The sequence below is a fragment of the Mus musculus genome, chromosome 7, assembly GCF_000001635.26.
Source record: "Mus musculus strain C57BL/6J chromosome 7, GRCm38.p6 C57BL/6J".
Lineage (NCBI taxonomy): Eukaryota > Metazoa > Chordata > Mammalia > Rodentia > Muridae > Mus > Mus musculus.
In genome coordinates this window covers 31,058,126-31,078,026 of record NC_000073.6, presented here as the reverse complement: position 1 = coordinate 31,078,026, position 19,901 = coordinate 31,058,126, and the positions used below count along the sequence as shown (strand labels likewise).

Sequence of the window (19,901 nt, the reverse complement as noted above, 5' to 3'; positions counted from 1 at the left end):
CTTTATGGGAGGCAGGATGCCTTGTCCTGGCTAGGGCCTGAAGATCAGGAGCTACCAACAGGGAACACAGACTATCATAGTTAAGTGAGCTACATCAGGGAGGGAGGCCTTGGCGAGAAGTGGGGAGTCCTTTTCCTTGCCCCACAGACCCTTGGCCCTAAGTTCCCTTAAACTTTCCTCTCCACACCCACAACAGCAACCTCTCCCAAGCCTGGTGCCTCTGGGTCTCCACCCTACCGCCTTCACCATAGTGTTGGGGGTCGTCTGGAGTCCAGCTGGTGGCCGAATAGAAGCCACCCCTTTCCTGGCCCTGCCCCTCCCGGTGACCCCAATCCTCTGCCAGCCACTCAATGGTGCCTTGTTCTCCATCCAGACCCCGGACAAAAGTTCTTCTGTGTAAGGAGGAAGAATTTTGGGGGAGGGGGCACCTCCAGCAGGGACCATGTGGGAGCCTTACAGACCCCAGGCGGAAGGAGTGCCATTTGGACAGGGGGCAGGGAAGGGTGGGGGCTTGTAGAGTACAGGGAACTCATCTGCAGTAGAGGAAGACAACTTTGACATCCACATCCATGCCCACACCCACTCCGTAGATTGAACGTCCACCCGACATCTCCTCATCTCTGAGAGAAACGTTGAAAGTCAGTTCGGTTTTCAGTCTTCTGGGGCCTGGTCTATGAACCCCAAGAACCAGACCTTCCCCAACTTCTACCCACCACTTGAGTGCCTTCTTCCTATTACAACTTTGGCCTTGTCAGTGTCTTTTATTAACCCCTGCCAACAAAGAATGCAGAATGGAGAGTGGGCTTTAGTTCCCTACAAATGCCAGTGGGTGCATCCCCAAACAAAACAACAACTGGTGGTGCATGCCTTAAATCCCAGCCTGCGAGACAGAGATGGGTGACTCTCAACAAGATCAAGTCCAGCCTGGTCTGTAGTGTGAGTTCCCAGGCCAGCCAGAGCTACATAGTGAGAGCTTGTCTCAAACAAATAAAGAAAAAGCCCCACCCCCACTACAACCTAAATCAGAAACAGATTACATGTATGTTCCACGTTCTCCCACATCGTTCCAGGATGATGGGCGTCTGTCATTAAGGACCCCAGAATCTTCCCCGTTCCCAGTCTCCTTTGATGTTTGGGAGATCAGACACACCCTCTTCCCTCCAATCCTCAGCCCACCCTGGTCCCCTTCCACTTTACCTGAGGCTACTATAGTTAAAGAATGAGTAGAACTGTCTCTTTAAGGGAGGAATGGAGTGGGGGCGTCCCTCGCCTCAGGGAGACCTGACTTGTGCCTGCCTGCCCAGGTTTGCTCAGGGCGTGGCAGTGTGGATAAAGGCTGTCCCGGCTTGGCAAGTCCATACTCTGCTTTCTCCCGGAACCACCTCTCAGCCTGTTGAGCTACTCAGGTGAGTGGCCTTGGGGGCCCCTTCCTCCCTGAGCCTCTGCTCCCCCACTCTCTCTAACTCTCCTCTAACTGCACCTATTACATAGAAACTGGGGTTAAAGACCCCTAAAACTTTCCTGCTTAAAGATTCTTTTATGGGGACAGGAGACTACCCGCCTCTGTCAGCTGATTGTCCCAGATGGCTCACCTCTGTGGGACTGGATTATACAACTGGGGGGACTCACCTGATATTCATAGACGGATTGGGGAAGCCTGGGGGAGGTCTGAGAAGATGAGAAGTCTGGGTTTACCTGAGGTATCTGAGGTGTCAGGGTGTACAGGAAGTGACTACATCGTAATATCGTGATTGAGGGTTTCTCAGTGGATGAGAGTAGAGGGGTGTCTAGGGGTAACTAAGTAGATGAAGAGTAATTTAAGTGCCCTGGGGGGAGGAAGCAGATGGAGGTGTGTGTCTGAGCGGCCAGGTATTATTAGGGCACAAGGAAGATAGATGAACACCAGGAGAGAGAAGTCTGATCCAGGGAAGCTGTAAAGCGGGACTTGGTTAGGAGATGGGGACTCAGATGACAAGGGTGTATGCATCCTACCCTGCAGATATGACCATCCACCGTCCTGGAGTAGGGGAAAACACGGAAGCTGCCCTCTGACTAGCACAGGCAGGAAGCAGATGAGGGGTGCTTAGTGTCCCAGCAAGGCTGGTTCTCTCTGTGCTGGCTCCCACTCTGGTTCACTCAGAGATTGTGGTCCTTTGGGGTCTTGGAAGAGTCTGGAGAGAGAAGTGTAAGAGGTGAGATTCAGCAGCCATATTGATAGAGCACACAGCGTTAGGATGAATTCCCATGTGATGGCTGTGTGGGATAAGAACAGTGTCAGCTTCATCAAGCTGAAAAGACAGTATGAGGGAGTCAGGCTGGAACTGAGAAAAATGGCCGCATAGGCTGGGCACTCAGCTGCAACCCATGCATGTGTGACAGAGTATCAGGGGGCAGCCTTAGACCACAAGCATCCATAGCTGAGACCCCTAACCACTACTGGAGCTCCCCAAAGCTTGCTGGGGCCCTAGACATCTGAGAAATAGTCCCCAAATCAACTACAAGAAATATATGTCTAATCTAAACAAATGGGTCCAGGGTATGTGTGTGCATGGTATGTGTGTGTGTGTGTGTGTGTGTGTGTGTGTGTGTGTGTGTGTGAGTGATAAGTGTTAATTAAGTCCAGGGCCTGAAGAGCAGGCTAAGCAAGCCTCCATTGCTAGCCCCTCTCTGAGGGATTCTAAGCAGTGGCTCTACCACTGAGCCACGCCCCCAGCCTCTCACAGGGGGATTCTAGGCAGGGGCTCTACCACTGAGCCACGCCCCCAGCCTCTCATAGGGGGATTCTAAGCAGGTACTCTACCACTGAGCCACACCTCCAGCCCTTCACTGGGGGATTCTAGGCAGGGGCTCTACCACTGAGCTGTATCTTATATCCTTTTTTTTAAAAAAAAAAAAAAACTTTTTATTTTGTGACAATATCTCACTAAATTGTTCAGTCTGTCCTTGCACTTAGTCGTATCCCAGGCTGGCTTGGAAGTAGAATTTCTCCTGCCTCGGCTTCCCTAGTTACTTGAATGGCAAACCTGTAGCATTGATTTAGATTACTAAAGAAGCTGAAGGATTTCTCGGCCTCTGGGATTGGTCCCAGAGAAATGGCAACGTCTGTGTGAGCATGTGGGACTCCCCTGCACCATCGGTGACTGGTGGCTCCATTCCCAAGTATGTGCTTTGGTGTGAATGAAAAAAGGTTAGTTCTGAAGGGTGACATTGGGGCTGCTGGGGATTAAAGAGAGGAGTCACTGTAAAGTCACTGGACAGTGTCCAGCAGGTGGGGAGCCGGGATGAGTGTTTGTGTGTGTGTGTGTGTGTGTGTGTGTGTGTGTGTGTATGTGTGTGTACACGTGCTTACGAGCTCAGGACAGTTGAGCAGGGCAAGCAGGGGAGGTTCACAGGCAGCAGGACTTTTATTACAGGCCTCCAGGGTGATAGAAAGACAGATGGTCACAGCCAGGGCTGTATGGAAAGGGCTCTGTGCTAAGCCTCACTGGAGAACCTGTAGTGTTTGCTGTCAAGAGGGCTGGGGGGAGGAGTAAGCAGGGGCTGAGCAGAGTGAGGGCTAGGGTAGGGGGCAATAACTGGAGTAGAGTTGGGACTGCAGAGAACGCTCAGTGGGGTCTCAAGGGACAGACCCAGGGGTGGGGCAGAAGACAGAGGTCCCTCTGGACATATCCCACCAGCTTGACATTATTTCCCTCATACACGCACCCAGCAGCCCAGGGGGTCAGCTCAGGCCTCAGCTAGAAGCCTGCAGTGTGTGGGCAGAGCCTGGCAGGCTCCAAGCTGTCTGTGCGAGCCACTCCCAGAACCCGGGCCTCCTGCCACCTGGCTCCTGGCACCCTCTTCCCCAAAACACCCCGGGGCCCTCACAGTTCTGAGTTATGAACAGCTAGTTGGGAAAGAGGCATTGTTTAAATTCTGCTTTCTGGATCAAGTCATCCAGGGCATCAACTTTCTTGTATCAGAGCCTCAGTTTTCCCATCTGTAAGATGGGGCTAACAAGCTGGATTTGATGGTGCACACCTATAATCCTAGCCCTTGGAGACCTGAGGCAGGGGGTGGCAAATTCAAGGCCATCTTAGACATAGCAAAACACTGTTCTACCTCCTCTCTCAAGGAAAAAAATCCATTCACAGTAAAACCTAATATCACTGCCAGGAAAATGGCCTCTTTGCACATAGGACCTGTTCCTTCATGGAACCTGAATGCTCACCCAGCCCCCACTTGACTTTGGGGCTTCTTATCTTCCTGCCCAGTGAGCTTCAGGTTCACTGCCAGTCTTCCTGTGTGTACCCTGGGCTGTGTTCCTGGTGAGCAACAGGTGAGACAGAGGTACAAAGCCTTACATCCTGGTCACCCTGCTGAGGTTAGGCCTGTTTTCTGGACTCCTCTAGGTCAAGGCTTTGACATGCAAGAGGTTGTTCTGAGCCTGTTGGTCCTTCTAGCAGGTGAGTATCTGGCCCCCAAACTGCCTTTTCTCAGAGCCTCTCAACGGGCAGACTCTCTCTCCCCCCCCCCCTCTCTCTCTCCCTCCCTGCTTTCTCTCTTCATCCACTGGGGAAATGCCATTTAATCATCAGTGACAACAAGCAAAAGGCTCAGTCCAGTACTGTTGTGCTGTGTGTCACACCCTCCCTACACTGCCATCCCACAAGCAACCAGGAGGCTAGCAGTGATGGAGCAGGTAACCTGAGTACCCTGTGCCTCAGTTTCTCCATCTGTGAAAACACAGAGAAGAATGTCACTTAGTCATAGGGGCTTTGTGAGCCCTAAATGAGTTAATGTTTGACCAGGGCCTGGGTGGAGCAGGCTCCAAGCGTGTGTGCCTAAGAATTAAGCATTGTTTTTCTCCCATTAGCAGAACTCAGGCCCGGAATGAAGCCAGATGAGCTTTCAGCCAGAATTGAGTTCTTCCTCCTTGCTATTGGCATGCTTTTCTCCTTCCTCACCTGCTCTGCCTCTTCTTTGCATGTGTATGACTGTGTGTGTTCATGTGTGTGCATGCATGTGCGTGTTTATTCATGTGGCAGCCAAGGACACCTTTGGGTGTCATACCTGAGGAGCAAGCCACCTTTAAAAAAAATTACTTATGGATATGATGGTTTTGCTTACTTGTCTGTGCTTGGTAACTGTGGAAGCCAGAAGGGGGCATCAGAACCCATGCAACTGGAGTTAGAGATGGTTGTGAACCATTTTGTGGGTGCTGCAGACTGAACCTGGCTCCTCTGCAAGAGCAGTCATTGCTCTTAACCACTCAGCCACCTCTCTCCGGCAGCCCCCACCCTTTTAGATCACTTTTTACTTTACTATTCTTTGGGCACAAGTAGTCTTCTGTTTGGGAAAGGGACGTGGGACTGCTCTCAAGTTGCTGACTGTGAGTCATTTCAAAGGGGAAAGGTCAGAAGACCCGATAACTGTGGGCTGTAGCCATGCTGGGGCCAGCAAGGCGGTTTGTAAGCAGTGCTGGTGTGAAAGAAACAGTCCTGGGAACAGGAGCCATCTGCTCTCTTGAAAAGCAGGCTTCTCCAGCAGGAGGCGTGGCCCGGCCCCGCCCGGAGGCTGGAAACAATGTTTCTGGTGGCAAGTCTCAGGGTCGGGGTGGGTGGGCGAGCCCATAACTCCAGGAAGGTGCAAGCCTGTATCTCCAGGAAGGTCCACCTCCAGATGGAACCAGGCAGAGGTTAAATCCTTTGCACTGTGAGGTGGGGCTGTTCTCCCATGGAACATTGCTCATAGGCAAGGAACCTCCATGGATCCGGCTGAGGGCTCTGCTAAGGCCACCTTAGTCGTAACCTGTTCTTTCTTGTCCCCTGCAGGCCTGCCTACTTTGGATGCCAATGACCCTGAAAGTGAGTCGAAGCCCACCCCCCACCTCACTTTCCCAAGACCCCTACTGTCTTAGATTCATGTGTGTGTCCTTTCTCTTTGCAGATAAAAATGATCCTTTCTACTATGGTAAGAACTGAGTCCTCTCTTCCATTCTTCCTGTCCTGCTCAGTATTTTATGCATGGGAGGATGACTAACAGTTCACAGTGACCCAGGGACCAGGATAGGAGAGATTTTGAGTTGGGTCACTGAGCACCCAGGTTAGGTGAAAGGTATATCAGCTTTGCGGAGAAATACAAGACAGGCACAAACATGACCTGAGTCCATTTCACAAGAAACGTTAGTTTCAGATCAACCACCAGAAAGCTGGTCATGAAAATCTTTCTAGAGAAGATAGGGAATTCTATACCTCAATCTTTTGTGTTTCCAGCTTCCATCAGGAGCTGCACCTTGCCCCATCCCCTCTCTTTCTCCACTGGCCCTCATCCCTGTTCCAGCTCAGGACTTTCGCACCTACAGGTCCTTCTCCCTGGACCGTTTTCTTCCATGTTTCCAGGACCACCTCTGCCTTGCTGCAGATCTCTGGTCCAACGGGACCTCCTCAGAGAGCCCTTGGCTGATCACTCTCTCTAACGACCACCCCCTTGACTTCCCATCCTGATCCTTCCCCCCCCCCCCCCCCATGGACATGAGATATCTTGTTTGCTTGGATATGAACTGCAATGCTTGCACAAAGGGCCTGGGTTTGCTTTTCTCTTTTACTGCCGTCAAGTGAGTTGGGAGATAGGGAAGAAGGAGCTGGGCTAGCTTTGAGGTCCCCTTTGTCTCCCTCTCAGATTGGTACAGCCTCCGAGTCGGCGGGCTCATTTGTGCAGGGATTCTCTGTGCCCTGGGCATTATAGTCCTTATGAGTGAGTACTTGGGAGCTCTGGGAGGGAGGGAGGGAGGGAGGGAGCAGGGAAGGGGCTTCTGTTCTTTCCTCTAACCATGCCTCTCTCCTATAGGTGGCAAATGCAAATGCAAGTTCAGACAGAAACCCAGGTGAGATGGGCTCTGGGCATGCTCAAAAAGGCTCAGCCTTGTGCAAGGTCTGGTGCTTAGGCCTGGGTACTCAGCCCTGGGGCCTCCTGGGCTTATCTATGGCAAATCATCCCGAGAAAGCTTTGGTCCTTATTGGCATGTTTAGCTTTACATAGACATACAGTGGGAAACCAGCCAAGAAACTGTCTGGGCAGCCTGAGACTCCTTTAGCCCTGAGGGAGAGGATAGACAGAAGAGGATTTATTCGGACATTATCTCATTTATTTCCTTAGTCACCGCCCAGGAGAAGGGCCACCTCTCATCACACCAGGTATGACACTTAGGATGGTTGGGGGTGCACTCGGGGGTAACAGTCACGAGTGGAAGCCAGGTGGGTGCGTGCCTGCATCAGAGAGAAGGAACGGGGAGATTCTTGCAAACTGACCCCATTCCCTCTATCAGGCTCAGCTCACAACTGCTGAAGATGGACCAGTTAAAAGAGCACAGGTCCTGGCTCTGAAGGTGGGCTTGAACTCCGAGCTGGCTGTTCTCCTCCCCTCCTGACACTGCCTTCCCCGAGCCTCATCTCACCCCTCGTGGTAGCAGGCTCTTTGTTCAGTTTTTAATATAAAATGATTTCACATCATGCTCAGGTGCCAGAGACTCTGTGTGGAGCTTGGAGTGAGGCTGCGGGCGGCAGGGAGGTGGGCAGATGCTGGGGCAGGCACTGGCATGCAGGAGCTGGTGGCTGAATCTCGCTTAGACCTGCACATCATGCCCTATGGTGGGCATGGGATTTGCCCCTTCCCTCCATGGGCAGCCTTCTGTGCCACTTAAGTTCTAGTGGCAAACTAGGGACACTTCTGGGAGTGAAAAGGAGCCCTAATAGCATGCAGTGTGGGTACACTGGGTGACACTGAGAATAACTATATAATAGGGTCATCACACCATGTTGGGGCCATCCAGATACTTTAGCTGCACCCCCACCCCTGCACTGGTCTCCTTGTTTATGTTGAGCGGCCCCCACTTTATCACCAGACCTTTCCATTCACCCGCTGTCCCTGTAAGACCTGTAATTTCCCAGGACACCACTGATACTCTACAGTGGCCACACAGCGTGAGACCCTCCAGTGACCCCCTAGCTCTCTTGAGACTCCTTTGTATCCATCAGGGCCTCCAGAATGATGCCCATGTGCCACCCTAGAAAATGCTTTAAACCTTTCAAAACAAAATTCCTATCCAGGATCCCATCCAGAGTCATCACCTGCCACTCAACAAGAAGCTCCTGCCTTGAGCCCACAGAGCGGGCAGGTTGTGTGCGCAGGGCATTGATTAACCTCGTACATTCTGTTCTTGCCCCCGTCACATTCTGGAAAGGGGTACCCAGTGATCTCTGTGACGCCTCCAGACTCCTCTTTCCTGCTTCACTTTTACTGCGCACGCGTAAAAGCATTCAGCCTTTGGAAGCAGACATGCGCACAGGCAGCTAAGTACCGGGCCAAGAAACTGCCCAGCAACTGTGACATCACAGAGACCCGTATTCCTCCACGATAGCCAATGGCCAGATTGGGTTTAAGTGGAAAGGAATGCTCTCTCTCGGTACTTTATATGCAACAGGACCAAGGGACGTTGAGGGTGGGGTGTCCAGACACCTTGGAGCTCAGCAGTTTGCCCTTTTGGTTTCTGTACCCCAGCTCCAAGCTGTGTACCAGCCTCAACACCCAAGACGTTGTCTATGGGAGTATCTGTCCTCAGCCAAAATGTGGCTTCAGACTGGAGGGGCCCTAAACATAGCTGGGAATAAAGCCACCACCCACTTGCCCCTAAGGTACAGATCTTCCAAAAGGTGGGCTAAGCCTAACCCAGGCTGATGCACTTGGCTAGTGGTCTGTATCACACAGGACTGGCTGTGACAGCCAGAAGGCCAGGCTGGAGAGGTTACCCAGATATCCCAGAATACCCCACAGCCACTTCCAGGGTCTTTCCCAGCTTCAGGCACTGAGATCCAATTCATGGTGCTGGTAGATCTGCGTGGGGCCCTTGAAGCACGCTGCGAATAGAAAGCGTCTTCCTGCTACGGTGACTTGGGCAAAGGCTCGAGGGGCCACCAAGGCCGGTGGGCCCAACTCCTGTAGTGGCTCCAGGATCCCTTTATCGGACTCAAAGCGGAAGACTTGGCTGAAGGCGAAGTCGCTGCCCAGGATAGCCAACTGGTCTCTGGCAATTAGTAGTGGCTGGAAGACATGGGACCCTCGGGATGGAAGTTGCTGTAACAGTCGGAACATGGAGCCGTCCCAGCGCATGACCTGCAGGATTTAGAAGCAGTTAGAACCTGGAGCCCGCCTGTCATCCTGGATGCTCTGGTGGATTGTGAACGAGAGCTTATAGGTTCTCAGTTTACCCGTAGCCCCTCTCCCTTTTTGAGAGCCTTGCTAGCCTGGCACTGACTGATCTTTCTGCCTCAGCCTCCCTGGTGCTGAGATGACAGGCCTCTGTGACACCAACACTATGCCCGTAACTTTCTTAACTTACAGGTAACATTTGTGTGCTTGGAACGGGGCATTGTTATAGACCTTCCTCTCTGCCTCACAGGTCACACAGAATGCCCATCAATGGTTTGTCAGTCTTAGCAGTCATACGTTATGTGTTTATCCCATATGCTCCAGCTACACCCTGACCCAGCTTCCACCTTCTCTACTCTTGTATCTGTGATCCCTGATTCCCATTCTAATCTCCACTGCTCCCTCCTGGAGACCCCTTGAATAACTGAGTTGTGGGGTGGGTGGGGGGGGGGAGGGTCTGTCCCTGACTGTGCCTTACTCTGAAACGATAATCCTGGAGACGATGAGAAGGTCTTAACACTAGCTTAACCTGTCCCGACAGGAAGTGTGTAGATGGAGTTAACATCCTGGAATGTTCTAAAGACAGGGCCAAGCTTAGCAGAGTAAATTCAGAATCTTGGAGCAGGTCATGTTGGCTTGAAGCCAGCCTGGACTATATATTAAGATTCTAGCTGAGTCTCTGCCTCATAAATCCAAGGGCTGTAGTTTAGTAGGTAAGCTCTCACTTAGAATCACCAGTGAGAGTTGGGAGCCTGGCTCAGCTGCAGTGCTTAAGCCCGGAATTCACTAGAAAGGGGTTGGGGGCGTGGCTTAGTGCTGTCTGCTTGCCCAGAATTCAGCATGGATTCGTCGTGGGTGAGGCTCAGTGGTAGAACCCATTCCTGGAATTCACCAGTGAGGGGACATGCTGAAACAGTGGTCCAGCCCCCTGTCAAATGAGGGTTCAGCTGGTGGGATCAGGCCTGGCTTCCACTGCCTGCCCCCGGCCTCACCATGGAGTCCCCAATGTATCGCGTCAGGCACAGGAACACATCTCCTCCAGCCTGAAAGTGTTTTGTGGCATAGACGTCCTCTGCCTCTGGGATGTCCGTGCGCCTCTCGAAGCGGCCACCAACCCAGTGAAAGAGCACAGGCCTCTGGGAGGCTGAAGCAAGCAGCAGATGCGGTCGGCCATCCAGCTCCAGGGCCTCCGCATCGGTATCGCGGTGCCAGGCGTGCAGGCTCTGGCGTGGGTAGAAGCCCGGCCCATCACGACACAGCAGCGTGGTGCTGCCAGCCTTGGAGGCATCAGCCACCACGAAGCAGGGCTGCCCATCCAGCCAGAGGAGCTCGGCATCATTGGGTCGCAGCAGCCGTTGAGGGGCTAGGACCTGCACGGGGGTCAGACGCAGGTCGGGGCTGGACCGCGACCACAGCTGTGAGCCTCCCCACAGGCGGGCAGCCAGTATGAAGAGGCGTGGGCCCAGCACCAGAGGCTTGCAGGACACCACTGAGGGCGCTGTAAGGGAGAGTGGGACACAGTCAGGCTCAGTGGCAGCCTGGGGATAGGAGGGAAGAGGCTGGGACAGGAGGGGAGCTCACCAGACAGCTCCTCCTCAGGCCTGAAGCGTTGCAGGCTGTAGTCCCACACCAGGATCAGGCAACGGCCAGCGAAGGGCTGGGCCAGGACCATGTGAGGTTCCCCCTGATAGGAGAAGGACTCCACGCTCAGTGCCGACTCCCCAACAGTCTGGAGCCAGGACAGTTCTAGGGGCAGCAAGAGAGTCAGGGGTGCCTAGGGGTGGGCAGGGGACCACATTGCTGAACTTTGGTTTAGCACATCTTTGACATCAGAATGAATAGTGTTCTCCACATAGGGACCTATAGAATGCATAGGGACCTAGAGAACACATAGGGACCTATAGAAGGGAGCCTTTCCCTCTATAGATGTGTTAACTCTCAAAAACTCGAACATCTTTCTTTTCAAACGCTGTGTGGCGTCATCAAATCGTCCCTCGGAAACTGTTTTAGTTAGATGTTGTGGCATATGCTTGTGACTGTAGCCTTGGGAAGCTGAGGCAGGAGGATCTCTGGTTGCTGGTCAGCCTGGGCTACAGAGTGTGACCCTGTCTCAAAAACACAAAACAAAGCAAATGACATGTTTAGTCACTCAACTAAACTTGACAACAGCATTCCTGTGAGCTACACTGTTACTATGAGAATGTGAGGTTCAGTAAGCCAGGCAGTCATCTATCAACAACTTTCATTCTTCCCAAAAGGAGCTGGGGCAAGTCTGTTAACCCAGCTGCTCAAGAGAATGAGGCCTGAGGACTGATGGCTCAAGGCCTGTCTGGGAAACAGGAATCAGGGCAATTTAATAGAGACCCTATCTAAAATAAGTAAAAGGAGGCTGGAAATGTAGGCAGCTCATTGGTAGATTCTCCTGACCAGAGTTCCTCAATGAGGGCCTGGGGGCGTGGCTCGGTGGTAGGGCCCCTCCTTAGAACCCTCCAGTGAGGGGCTGGGGGTGTGGCTCAGTGGTAGGGCCCCTTCTTAGAACCCTCCAGTGAGGGGCTGGGGGCGTGGCTCAGTGGTAGAGTCCCTGCCTAGAATCCCCCAGTGAGGGGCTAGGGGTGTGGCTCAGTGTTAGAGTCCCTGCCTAGAATCTCCCAGTGAGGGGCTGGGGGTATGGCTCAGTGGTAGAGTCCCTGCCTAGAATCCCCCAGTGAGGGACTGGGGGTGTGGCTCAATGGTAGAGCACAGGCCTAGCATACCCCAGTGAGGGGCTGGGGATGTGGCTCAGTGGTAGAATGCTTACCATATATGTGGAAGGCTCTTAGTTTAATCTCTGTCTCTCTGTTTCTCTCTCTGCTCCTCTCTCTCTCCCTCTCCCTCTCCCTCTCCCTCTCCCTCTCCTCTCCCCCTCTCTCCCTCTCCCTCCCCCCCCCCTCTCTCTCTCTCACACACACACACACACACACACACACACCACTTTTTCCGTGAAGCAGGGAAATGACCACCAGGCAACCTAGTTAGAACGTTCCAGCACTCCTACTAACCTACTCCTAAGATATCATGATCAAGTTCACACCAAGACACAAAGTGTGATGTTCACCTCACTGTGTGAACATAACATCCTCGACCTAGCCTCCCTCACCTCCTTTTTGCTGTACCCGAAAGTACAAAGATGTCACAACCTGGCTTGAACCATGAAAACAAAGGCATCAACTAGGGGCTACCCCATCCATGCAGATAGCTCATCTGGCTCCATTTGTGTTCGTGTATGGGGTTGCATGCATGATGCATTTGTGGTCAGAGAACACATGTATGAGAGCTGGTTCTTTCCTTCCATCATATGGGTCCTGGGCATTGAACCCAGGTCATCAAGCTTGGTAGCAAGTACTCTTGCCTACTGAACTACTAGCCTAGAAAATTCTTTTGGGTGGCAGGGGTGAGTCAGGGTTTTTCTGAATAGCCCTGGCTGTCCTGGAACTCACTCTGCAGACCAGGCTGGGCTTGAACTCACAGAGATCTGCCTTTCTCTGCCTCCCTGAGTGCTGGGATTAGAGGTGTGCATCACCACCAGAGACAGTCACACAAAAGGAATCTCTCTCATCTCTCTCCCTCTCCCTCTCTCCCTCCCTCTGCCCGCCCCCCAGATGGAACTTTGCTATGTAGCTCAAGCTGGCCTCAAGTTCACAATCTTCCAGCCTCAGCCCTTCTAGTGCTGGGATTACAAGCATGAGCCACCATGCTCTGCAGAATCTTCTTAAATTTTCCTTTTAGTCATGTCACTTCCTGGGCTGCTGAGATGGCTCAGTGGGCACTTGCCACCAAGTATGATGGAGTTGAGTTCAGTCCCAGAACTTAATAAGATGGAATGAGAGAACCGCCTCCCACGTGTCCATCCTCTACACATGTGCCGTGGTGCATATGCAGCCCCTCGAAACATACAATTTTGAAAAAAAGTGTCACCTGATGTTTAAGCCCTTCCTCACTTCCTTAGTCCCAGCTCTGGGCTTCCTCCGATGCTATGCCTTCTCCAGTTCTGACCGGATGCTTCGTCTGTGCTTCTAACTCCCACACCACCCACTGCCTGCGTATCCTAACCCTGTCCCCAGCCTCTGCCTGCACCTGTCCATTTTGGAGAGATCATTTCTGGACTATTTGGGTTCCCTGACTTTTCCTAAACAGTAGCCTCAGGGAGGGCAAGACCCAGGGTCATCCAAGTTACTGTGGTCCTCCCCTAGGACCCAACACTCAGAAAAGTGTCACAATATATTCTATATATTCGTGGAAAGGCAAAAAGAAGGCAAGCTTCAGGGAAGAGGGAGGGGAGGTACCCACAGCTCCCCGCACTGAATGGGTGCAAAAGAGGGATTCCCAAAAGTGGATGCTTACAGCGTCTTGTAAGGTTGTGTGATGGTGCATGCCTACCAACCCCCACTATCACCCCCACCCCACCCATGCATGGGAGCCTGAGACCAGAGGATTGCTGCAAGTGTTGAGGCCAGCTTGAACTTCATAGTGAAACACTGTCTCTGAAAACAAAACAAAAGTAGCAACCAGTAAGGGTTAGAGAGATGGCTCTGGGTTAGGAACACTTCTGTTCTCGCAGAGAAATGGAGTTCCGTTCCAGTCAGAACCCAGTCAGAACAGTTTGCAGCTGTCTATAACTCCAAATCCAAGAGATCCAACATCTCTGCCTTTAAGAGCAGCTGCACTTGAATGCACACACCCATACACAGACATACACACATACATATAACAAAAATAACAACAACAACAACAATAAAAATAGCCTCTTGTCCCAGGACCGGCTTCAAAAGCTGTGCAAAGACCAAGTGTGATCGTTCATGCTTGCAACTCCAGCACATAGAAGGTGACAGAGGCAGGAGGATCACACGTTCAATGCCAACCTTGTCTGTGAATTGAGATCCTGACAAAAAGAGAAAAAGTCTCGCCCAGTGTTGACCCCTCCCAGAGATCTAGGATTACTGCTTTACAAACGAGGAAACAGAGACACAGGAGTTTACCTCCTCAACCTCATGGCTACCTCCTCCACCATTTTCTATCTGGGGACCTGTTGTCCCTCCCACCCCTGGGAGTTGGGGAGGGGCGGAAGCCTTTACCTGTGGCTCTACACTTGAACTTCTTAGGGTCAAGGTGATTCAGTTGTATCTGAGCAACGGCAGGGGGACCCGCACAGGCCCCTGTGCCCACACTGGCATTCACCGTAGGCATCCACTGTAGCAACCAAAGTACTCTGCAGTCGCACTGGAACGGGTTACCACGGAGGTCCCTGGGGTGAGAATCCAGGAGGAAAGCTGTGACCCGGTTTCTGTGGTTTAGGGGCCGAGTCATCTGAAGGTCGAGGATGGCACCCTCGGATGACAGCAAAGTATAAAAGAATCATACTCACACGATCTACCCAAGAAAGCCCAGATCTCCCCCATGAAAGCATTCCCAAGCCTCACCCTGCCGTCCCCCTGAGACTGAACTCACACATGAGTCAGAGTCTCCAAGCCTCGGAACAGGAATCTGGGTAGAGCCTCGAGGTGGTTGTTGGCCAGGCTTCTGATGGAGCAGGGAGAAGAAAGAGTGTCAGCCAGGGCCAGGAGATGCTATGGCCTTGCGGGCGGGTGGGGCTGCCTATGGTGGAGGGCTGGACTATGGAGATACACACAGGTGGGTGAGTGAGCGAAGTCCCCTCAGGGCGTTCTTGGAGATGGAGCCAATCTTGTTGTCCTCAATGAAGCTGTGGAGAGAGGGCAGGGTGAGGATGAGGCCCACAGAGCTGGATAAACTGGCCCTAGGAAGCCACTGCAAGGCTGGTTTGCCCTCGCCCACCCTGTGTGACCACAAGGAACCAGGGCCACTCTCACAGTAGCCAAGGTCTTGGCTCTCTGGTCATTGTCAAGCTTAGCATAGACACGGCCAACATCACCACCACCACCGGGCACCAGTGGCACCAGGTATGCTCAACGTTACTGCAGGCTTCCCCTGCATGTGTGCTACTCATCATCACTGAGTTCAGTACCACTAATGCCATTAACCCCAGCACCATGCTGTCATCTTGCTCCATCAACACACACTACCATCCCCCACACCGACAACACTCACAGTGTCCCCAATATCACACCTTCATGACCAGAACCAAGACAACTGCCACGACACCAACACTGCCACCATTGTTACACACCTCAGCGGGCACCGGCAGCATCACCATCACCACCAACATTCACACCATTACCACTGGTACAGCCACAGTTTTCATGAATACCACCAGCAGGAGTTTCATCATCCTTGATAAACCCAGAGCCAGCAGCAGCATCAACGCTAACGGCAGGGCTGAGACACAGCTCAGCTAGTAGAGGCAGTTTTGCCCCAGGTTTGATTCCTGGGGTCCACGTAGTACAAGGAGAGAATCTACTGCTGCTGACTTGGGCCACAGCACATGCACTGTGACTCTACCCCCAAAATAAATGCAATTTTAAAATATTTTTTAAAAAGCATGCCACCTGGGCTGAGGTATGCCTCAGAGATAGTGAGTGCTTACCTAGAATCTCCCAGTGAGGGAGGGGCTGTGGGTGTGGCTCAGTGGTAGAGCCCCTGCCTAGAATCCCCCAGTAAAGGGCTAGGGTCGTGGCTCAGTAGTAGAGCCCCTGCCTAGAATCCCTCAGTGAGGGGCTGAGGGGATGGCTCAGTGGTAGAGCCGCTGCCTCGAATGCCCCAGTGAGGGATATGGAACTACTTTCCCAGCTTGCCCAGTTTCCATTCCCAGCACCACAAAACAAACACCACAAACAAATAAAAAAAAAAGGCCCCCAAAACACAAACCTAGAAAACGACCCACATTCCATCTATAGCCATGATCAACATCAGCACATACTATATCACATACCTCTACACTTATAATATGCACAAGCACCAGCCCCATACACCTTGTAGATATTTCTAATAACACCAACACTATTGTGGCAGTCATTTTGGTCGACGTCCCTCCCATTTCATCAGTAGCAACATAACCACCATTTCTCCTCCAACAGTTACCAGGGACAGACCATCATCCCCTACAGACCATCATCCACACCAGCGACACCAGGCTACCAGCAGGACCTCAACCTTGTCCTACAGTCACCCGCTCTGCCATCTGATCCAGCCTCGACATCCCCTACTGTCACATGGTCAATGCATAAGTGGTGTCCCAGTAATTTGACATGTTTGCTGCTGCTGACCTCTCTGTACACTGCCTTCCTGGAGTGGCCCTGCGTCAGGAAAATGGAGTCTGGTCCTTTGTTGAATCTTGGTTTTCTGGGCTAGAACTGAAACCTGGGGTCTCACACATGCTAGGCAAGCACCTTCTCCTGAGATACACTTCTAGTCTTTTAGTTTATTTTATTTCTTATTCTTTATGAGACAGGGCCCAAACAGGCCTTGAATTAGCCATCCTCCTTCCTCGATCTCCTGAAAAAGCTGGGATTGCAGGCCTGAGTACCAGGCCCAGCTTTCTTTCCAACTCTTGAAATACACAGAGGTGAGATTTACTTCTGACCTGAGCTGCCCACACTGCAGACTTCCTCCTAGGAGCCTACCATTGTCCAGGTGGCTCCATCTGCAAACCACCTCCCTCCTTCCCATTCCTCCGAGAGTCACAGAGAGGCTCTCCCATACCTCCAAGCCCACCCTTCCCAACCTCTGGCTATACTCACAGGTACTGCAGGTAGGACAGGCCGATGAAGGCATCACCCTCAATTACAGAGAAGGTATTGGATGTGAAGAGGCTGGGGAAGGGCAGGGCAGTGTTGTCAGAGTTGCAGACCTGTATCTTACTGTACCCTTAGTCCCATCCAACCCAAAGACACACATACAAGCGTGGAGCTATCTGAACTGACACACATGATGCACACACGTCCTCACAGGTGTCTGAAAAGCCCCATGCATATATGTGTGGGAACACACACACATACATGAGCACACACACATCCCACATACGTGCACACACCCCACACACATGTATGCATACGCACCACACACATGAGTGCACGCATATACACACATGTGCACACACACATGCATGAGCACAACACACCCCAAAATACATGCAACACACACCATACACATGCACGCACGTGTACACACACACACAAGTGCATGCATGCACACAGCCTCCCATCCCCAGGCAAGAAAACCTATTCTCTTAAGCAGTGTGTTGTGAGCCCAGCCAGGCCACACTCACAGCAGGTGCAATGACGGCATCTTTAAGAAGCTGCCAGCCTTCAGCCGGGAGACCCCCATCCTGACGAGAGAGCTGGGGACACGATCAGAGATTAGTGAGCAGAAAAAAAAAAACATTCCAATTCTCCTCTCTCAAATCAGAGGCCTTGGCTGCTCTGGAGGCCTTGGCCTGCCATGTTGGCCTGGGGTGTCTCCTATTCCCCCCTACACATGTGGCCAAGGTCCCTGGCAGCATCCAGCCCCTGGATAAGTGCTGCCACTGCTCCCCCTTGCCTTCGGGAACCCCCCCCCCAACCTGCACCTTTCCAAATCTTTCAGACAGGCTGGAATTCTTTGGTGTCCAAGATTCTGAGAGACCTTGGCACCCCACCCCAAATCCTGGAGTCTCAGGTCTCCTCCCTCCCTTTCGGCCCACATAGGGCCTGGCACTCACAGTGACAGGAGCGTGGTGGAGAAGCTCTCAGGCAGCTCGGGGGAGCCCTCACACAGGGTGTTCTCCTTGGAGCAGGAGCAGTGTGGAGGGCACTTTCCTTTGGGGGGACTCCAGGCCACTCCTGCCCCAGCCCAAGCCAACAGGAACAACAAGATGCCCGCCCCTCCCATGCCCCTGCCCCAGCCCAGGCTCCCTCTGTCCCCACACTGCCAGACCCAAATCACTACATCTCCGTGGGATGCCTCTCGATCTTGCTACTGACCAGGCTGTCCTGTGGCTGGCTGGCCTTGTTCCCTCCTCCAGCCTGTGCCTCTCTTCCTGTATCTGGAGTGTGCGATTTTCTATCAATATCTTTCTCTCCCTATCTTTCTATTATTCTATTTCCCATCCTCTGTGATCTCTGCCTTTCTGTCTTTGTCTCTCTGGTTTGACCTTTAGGTCTCTGGGGTGTGTGTGTGTGTGTGTGTGTGTGTGTGTGATGGTCTGTCTGTCTGACTGTCCTAACTCTCACTTCCCTTCCCTGTTTCAAGTTTCCAGTACTTTCTGGGTGTCCTCCCACACTGATCTCACTTGCTGTGGCCTGGGATGTGCCTAGCAGAAGGGTAGGAAGGAGGAGGTCAGAGGCCATCAGAAGAAAAGGCCCAGGAAAAGAATTGAATGGCCTTTGAGGGGGCGGGGCTGCCAAGGCTGCCACCCTAGGCACTTCCAACCAACCCCCTCATCAGAGTCCCCACTCAACCCCAGTTGGGGAGAGTGGGAAGGATGTCCCCAGGGTGGAGACCAGATGGCTCTGCAGACTGCAGATGGGAGGGCTAAGAGGAGAAGCCACTGGGGGATGGGGGATATCCTAGCTGTTCCTGGCCAGCCCCTTCTCTTGGAGGGTGTGGTCCACCCACTCACCAAAGCACCACCAGGCCAGCACCAGGCCAGCTGCTCCCCCTGGTGGTCACCATCGGTAGGACAGCTGCCCTGCCCCAAAGCCAGACCTCCTCCAGAAGATCCCTTGTAATTAACTCTATGAAATCCAAGACTGGATACAAACACTAATGCCACCTCTCTCTTCCACATCAAATCTATCGAGCTTCGTCCTAAAGCTTCAATGTCGTTCTCATGACTAACTTACAGCCCCAGGACGTTGGCTCAGGGCCCCTCCGTATTGTTCTGTGTCCTCTCCTTGGAGGTTGGAATTCAAGGATTTGTGGATAACTGGGTGTTTTCATCCTTTTAGAAACTAAGACAGATTCCCTCTGTCTGGTTTTTTATGTTTTTTTTTCTTTTCTTTTTTTTTTTGTTTTTTGTTGTTGTTGTTTTTTTTTTTTTTTTGGTTTGTTTGTTTGTTTGTTTTTTCAAGACAAGGTTTCTCTGTATAACCCTGGCTGTCCTGGAACTCACTTTGTAGACCAGGCTGGCCTCGAACTCAGAAATCCGCCTGCCTCTACCTCCCGAGTGCTGGGATTAAAGGCATGCACCACCATAGCCCGGTCAGTTTCCCTCTGTTAAACAAGAAAAATTTGTAACTCACACATAACTCACCTAACATCCTGGTCCTTCCCATGCCCCTGTGTTTGTTTGTTTGTTTGTTTGCTTGTTTGTTTTTTATTGTTCTTTTTCTTGCTTGTTTGCTTTTGAGATTGGTCCGTGATTCATTTTGTAGCCCAAGCAGCCCTCAAGCTCAAGGTTCTCCTAGCTTAGCCTCGTAAGTGCTGGATGACATGCCACCACATTCGACTGTGTGCCAGGTTTTCTGTGTGTTAGCCCACTGATGTCACAACAACCTTGTGAGGTGGGGTGTTGCCATCCCTGATTTACAATCCTGGCTCCTAAAATGGGGCAAACTGAGGCATGAGACACATGATCAGCTTCATAGGGCCTGTCGGTTCTAGCTCAGTAGGAGCGGCAGCTTCATTGCCTGGAGTTAAAAGGCTGAGGAACAGGTAGCCTCTTGCCATTGAAGTGCTGTCGGAGGACAGCAGCCAAACAGATCTGGGGTCCTGCCCTGTCCTGTGTTGCCTCAGTAGAGTTACTTAGTCTCTCTGGTCCTCAGTTTCCCCATTTGTCAGTGGGA

At 52.2% G+C, this 19,901-nt stretch overlaps 2 protein-coding genes across 6 annotated transcripts; one reads left to right on the top strand and one right to left on the bottom strand.

The window, feature by feature from the left end:
• The first annotated feature begins 1,329 nt into the window (after window positions 1-1,329).
• On the top strand, window positions 1,330-7,492 carry Fxyd3 (FXYD domain-containing ion transport regulator 3). The gene is made up of 8 exons (NM_008557.2): window positions 1,330-1,406; window positions 4,392-4,445; window positions 5,814-5,846; window positions 5,929-5,952; window positions 6,661-6,735; window positions 6,829-6,865; window positions 7,138-7,175; window positions 7,307-7,492. The coding sequence occupies exons 2-8, from the start codon at window positions 4,406-4,408 to the stop codon at window positions 7,324-7,326; spliced, it is 267 nt and encodes an 88-aa protein (NP_032583.1). The 5' UTR covers window positions 1,330-1,406; window positions 4,392-4,405; the 3' UTR covers window positions 7,327-7,492.
• Window positions 7,092-19,118, bottom strand: Lgi4 (leucine-rich repeat LGI family, member 4). Of its 5 annotated transcripts, none has more exons than NM_144556.2 (9): window positions 17,837-18,092; window positions 17,405-17,476; window positions 16,878-16,949; window positions 14,852-14,923; window positions 14,671-14,742; window positions 14,298-14,467; window positions 10,768-10,932; window positions 10,179-10,684; window positions 7,092-9,150 (listed from the first exon to the last, which is right to left on the bottom strand). In NM_144556.2, exons 1-9 carry the CDS (start codon window positions 18,004-18,006, stop codon window positions 8,836-8,838), a joined length of 1,614 nt encoding a protein of 537 aa, NP_653139.2. In that variant the 5' UTR covers window positions 18,007-18,092; the 3' UTR covers window positions 7,092-8,835. The 5 variants fall into 5 exon arrangements, with proteins under 5 accessions (NP_653139.2, XP_006540022.1, XP_006540021.2 ...); XM_006539959.4 differs by lacking the exon at window positions 17,837-18,092 and adding an exon at window positions 18,099-19,118 and having other exon boundaries at window positions 7,105-9,150; XM_006539958.4 differs by lacking the exon at window positions 17,837-18,092 and adding an exon at window positions 17,705-17,775 and having other exon boundaries at window positions 7,105-9,150.
• Between the last annotated feature and the right edge of the window lie 783 nt (window positions 19,119-19,901).

Bases quoted from the DNA above. Each gene is read 5' to 3' on its own strand.
- Fxyd3 (NM_008557.2), top strand. From the start codon at position 4,406: ATGCAAGAGGTTGTTCTGAGCCTGTTGGTCCTTCTAGCAG. The intron at 5,953-6,660 runs GTAAGAACTGAG...TCTCCCTCTCAG, and splicing joins AAATGATCCTTTCTACTATG to ATTGGTACAGCCTCCGAGTC. The intron at 6,866-7,137 runs GTGAGATGGGCT...TTATTTCCTTAG, and splicing joins AAGTTCAGACAGAAACCCAG to TCACCGCCCAGGAGAAGGGC.
- Lgi4 (NM_144556.2), bottom strand. From the start codon at position 18,006: ATGGGAGGGGCGGGCATCTTGTTGTTCCTGTTGGCTTGGGCTGGGGCA. The intron at 14,924-16,877 runs GTGAGTATAGCC...CTCTCTCCACAG, and splicing joins CTGTCCTACCTGCAGTACCT to CTTCATTGAGGACAACAAGA. The intron at 14,743-14,851 runs GTGTGTATCTCC...CTGCTCCATCAG, and splicing joins CTTCGCTCACTCACCCACCT to AAGCCTGGCCAACAACCACC.